General features: G+C 43.6%; 1 protein-coding gene across 1 annotated transcript in view; it reads right to left on the bottom strand.

Annotated features, from left to right (window-relative positions):
- The window catches only part of PTAR1 (protein prenyltransferase alpha subunit repeat containing 1), a 38,364-nt gene extending 34,401 nt beyond the window's left edge, over positions 1-3,963 (bottom strand). Inside the window, exons 1-2 of the mRNA XM_009328183.1 lie at positions 3,937-3,963; positions 2,983-3,107 (exon numbers count right to left, since the gene is read on the bottom strand). Coding sequence (XP_009326458.1) covers positions 2,983-3,107; positions 3,937-3,963 — 152 coding nt within the window. The remainder of the gene's footprint in view (positions 1-2,982; positions 3,108-3,936) is intronic.
- Between the last annotated feature and the right edge of the window lie 423 nt (positions 3,964-4,386).

Genomic DNA, 4,386 nt, shown 5'->3' with positions numbered 1-4,386 from the left:
CACTGCTTGAGAATGCCTGCAGCCTCTGCTCCACCATGTACCCAAAGAAAGCTTCTGCAGCAGGACTGGCATGCAGGTGCCACTGAATTAGTGCTCGTAAAATGAAGTGACTGAAGTACCCTTCATCTTTTGCAAACCATCCCAGCCATGTGATGGAAGACGTGCCTCTTCATATGACAGGATTGCCCAAACTTATTGCAGGATGGAGGACGCCTACACTTAGGTCAAGTGACAGGTGCAAGCTCCTCACAATACTGAAGGGGACACCAACTGGGGGCTGCTGTTTGTTGGTATTTTGTACTACCAGAAGCACCATCTACTATGAAAGTAAGATTTAATTTCTCTCCCTAGATTTCCCAGTTTTCTGATATTGTCTCTTGAACTTTAGGAGTTATTTGGTGCTTTTACATTTATTTTCCTCAAAGCAAGCACCACAGTCATGTTCCAAAAACTGCATGGAATATCTCTGTATTTACAGGATACCATGCTAGTTCATATTCCTAAAATACACCGCGGAAGCAGCCAGAACTTAGTGGAAGATTTTAGCTGGTTTTTCATGAAGCCTGCAGCCATTACAGAGCTTCTTCAACCTGTGCTGAGACCAGAGAACATGTGCAAGACGAGACCCGGGAGACCGTGGAGCTGCACAATCCAGACCTGGTCCATTGTGCAAACCTCAGCCATGGCAGAACAATACTGACAAGCCATTGCAGGACCTGCTTCAAGAGCCCCAGCCTGTTGACTCAGCCATTCAATGGCCTTCCCCAAACTATAAACCCTAGCCAAGCTACTTCAAACTTTTAAAGCCATGATGATACAAAAAAGTTCCCTCTCATTCACAAAACCGCAATACCACAGTACTGCTAGGGAAGAAGGCGTTTCTTATGACACTACTGTGGCGGGTCTTCAGCTTTAGGTACCCCATCTGATGGGATCTTCTCTGATTTTTTTTCTGGAAGATCATCTTCAAAACAACCCAACCTCTCCCCACAGAATCAGACAGAGGATATTAAATAATGGCTGGGAGATCTGAATGAGGTACAACCAGTGGATACGATGCAACTACGATTCTAGTGACAATAAAGACTGGACATAAGTAGTTGAATATTTCTGCAATTATAAGAAGCTTTTAATACTGGACGACAATCCAGAGCATGGACACTTGAAAGGTGTATATTTTTACATTAGAATAAGTCTCATGAAATGACTACACGGCTAATGAATTTACAACATTTGAAAGGTAGGGAAGAGGGGGCCTAAATCCAAGAGTCGAAACTTTTATTTTCCTTATCGTGCAGTGCATCATATACAGATGATTCTCTTGTGCAAATTAATATACTTGAAATTCTACATTATGATTAGTCATTATCTTAGTGGTACAACCAAAATCTTTCATAAATTAAAGAACATTAATGTATTACTGAAATCCAAAGTACTTCTAGCCAATACTTGCTTCTAAAGAAGCTATGACACTTTCACTCTCTAAGAGTTTCCTTTTGTTTGCTCTCACATTAATCTCCACTTGATTGGAAACTTCTGCTGCAATAACAAAGTTCTCCACTGATGACCCCTCTCACTAAGTATTACAAGCAAATTATTTTTACTTACTCTTGGTATATTTGGAAGTACCAATGCTGCACAAAGGTATTAAACAATCTAATGAAAAGAACATCAACAAGACAAATTTCATACTCAGCTACAGTAAAGACTTAAGGAAGTATGTTTCTTTCTGAATCCCCTGCAGAGAAATTTGCAATCACACCAGGAAAAACCTTGATTCAGAGTTTCAAATCTAACAAAATGAAGTGTAGTATTTTTACTACATTAAGAATGTGATGAATTAAGATAGAAAAAATTATCTGAGCTACAGTGACATAAATGATTCTTGGCAAACCATAAATAGTATCCTCAGATTTTGTACACAAATGCTGGGCTACCATTTAAGAGTTGATCTGTCCAATTACGCCCATCAAACTAATGTACTTTTTTGACAAGTGAGTCTATTTCTGTTCGACTTCATGTGCAAAAGTACAGCAAAGTTCAAAAGAAAGTACACATTGATCACACTGTTGGTGATCCGTTCAGTTCCAGTGGGATAGCTCACGTATATGACTTTATCAGGACCTATGCTTGTAGGACTGGGTCAAAATATCTTCCAGTAAGTTTCATAGCCTTACAAAAATGAAAACTAGCATGCTGACACAGTTATCCGACCAAAGAAAATGGAGCTATCAGAGAGACAAGTCAAAAACAATTTTGTGTTGTATATTTAGTTAGAAGTAAGCTCAGCTTGAAAAGATGCACAGTCTTGCTGCAAATTTCATTTAAAGCAAAAAAAGAGAAACAACAATCCAACATGCTACTTAGTCTAAAACTGTATCTTTACATGCTTTTTAGTGTTGACCACAGACAACACCCCCTTTAAAACCTACAAAACTGTGAACCTGCCAGAACAAAACACCCATTCTGACAGATGCAAAGGGGGCAAGCAAACAAACAGTCAAAGAAAAGGGACAACAAATGCTGGAAGAGAGATGAGTAGGGGACAAACGTACGGCATATGAATAGGAACATCATGCATGTGGCAGATCCGTTATTTTCAGTGGAGCCAGGCAGATGCCACGTAAAAGAATTCAAACCTGGATCTGTAACACGAACAGGCCGCTCAATTCAAGAGGGTAACATCTGTCAGGGACTGCAGCTGGTTATGACTGTCTTGGCCACCAGCAGGAAGACAAGATGTCTCCAAGATACATGAAAACGTCTGGCCAGCATGGCTGCAACCTGGTGCTCTAGAGGTAGAGAGGCATCGTAGCAAAGGGCCCACCGTCTACCCTGGCCGTGCATAGTCCCATTTCAAGTACTGCAGTTCAGAAATCTAGCAGACAGAATTGCCGCTTTTTGCGCTTTAGGGGGTAAACTAGCAGTAGCTGGTGCCTTCTCACTTGAAGCATGACATTGCATCAGTCTCAGAGCACACACCTCTTGTAGCCTACTTTCATCTCTGAGATTGCATCTATCAAAGAAAACAGCAACAGCAGCATGTTCTTCAAAAACACAAGCTCGAAGTTTGCTACCAATAAACAATTCTGGCGAAGGAGTAGGAACTAAGAAGAATCAGAACATTCATTCACAAATACTGGCTGTTTACAGGACATTATGCCTCACAGCCTAAAAATGAAGCTTTATGGCAAAATGCAGTTCTTTTTTAGACAGCATCCATATGCTGTATTTTAAAACCTGGCCACCCACCCAAGTTGCTTACTACATTTATAGAAACATGAGCGTATTCATTCTAATCCTCTCTTTTAAGCAAAGGGATAAATTAAGTGCCCGTAAAATTTTCCTACGTAGTTGCTTACCATACCATTTTCTGGAACAGATTAATAGGCCACCGCCTCAGAGACTGCAGCGTTTCCAGCCGACACAAATACACCGCACTTGCCTTATGAAGTTGTTATCCATCATGTGCTACCTCATTTGCCATAACCAACATGGAGTTTACATAACTAGATAGGAAGCTGCTTCCCTAAACAGTTCGTGTCTTAAAACAACAAAGGATGGGGAAGGAAACAGAAATACAGGAGGTACCTAAATCAAGGTCTTGGAGCTGGTCAGCAGCGGGACTGAAAATAAAACGCAGACCATCTGACCCCCAGATTGTTAGATAAACCTGATTCTCACAAGACAGCAATAACTGTAGTTTGTGTTTACGCAGTCGTTCTGTTTGTCTCCTTCAAAACACCACACAATGGAAAGCACTGGCATCTCCATTAACAGATAGAGATTTGAAGGCGGCATTGATCAAACCGCGCTGTTTGCACGAGGGCGCAGTTCAGTAGGCTTCAACCCTGGGATTCGCTTCCACCAGCGCTAACGCTCCGCCTCAGACACACACAGACCCCGCTGCCTTCAGCGGGGCTCGGCGCGCCTGACCCAGCCGCAGGCAAAGGTCAATCCCATCTCGACTACGCTATGAGTTTAACGTTGCCAAACCTCAAATTCAAGTAGACGTCATTTAAGAACTTGTCTTTAAATTCATCATTTCCAGATTTTAGAGCCCTCGCCGGTTTCTGTAACTAGGTACTTTTCATTGACGAGGCTGTGGGGAGGGGGCGCTGCCGCAGCCTGCGCCCCGCGGGCCACAGGGGCGTCCAGGAGTTGCTCAAACTCCGGGAGCAGGTACGTGGCGTTATCCAGAAGAAGACGAGGCAGCAGGAGAGCACAGAGAACATGTGGCATCGGCGAGCTGCCCCGATGAAGCACAGGTGCCAGGGAAACCGCCTGGCGCCGGCCCTCCCGCTGGCAGGCTGGCACGCCCCGGGAAGGTGCCGCGCTGAAGCCCCCGCGCCGGGTGGGGAAACTCGGCTGGTCCCCGCGGCCCCT

Source organism: Pygoscelis adeliae, unplaced genomic scaffold (assembly GCF_000699105.1).
Source record: "Pygoscelis adeliae isolate BGI_AS28 unplaced genomic scaffold, ASM69910v1 Scaffold45, whole genome shotgun sequence".
Lineage (NCBI taxonomy): Eukaryota > Metazoa > Chordata > Aves > Sphenisciformes > Spheniscidae > Pygoscelis > Pygoscelis adeliae.
Note: the sequence above shows the minus strand (reverse complement) of the source record. Positions and strands in the feature narration are given on the sequence as shown.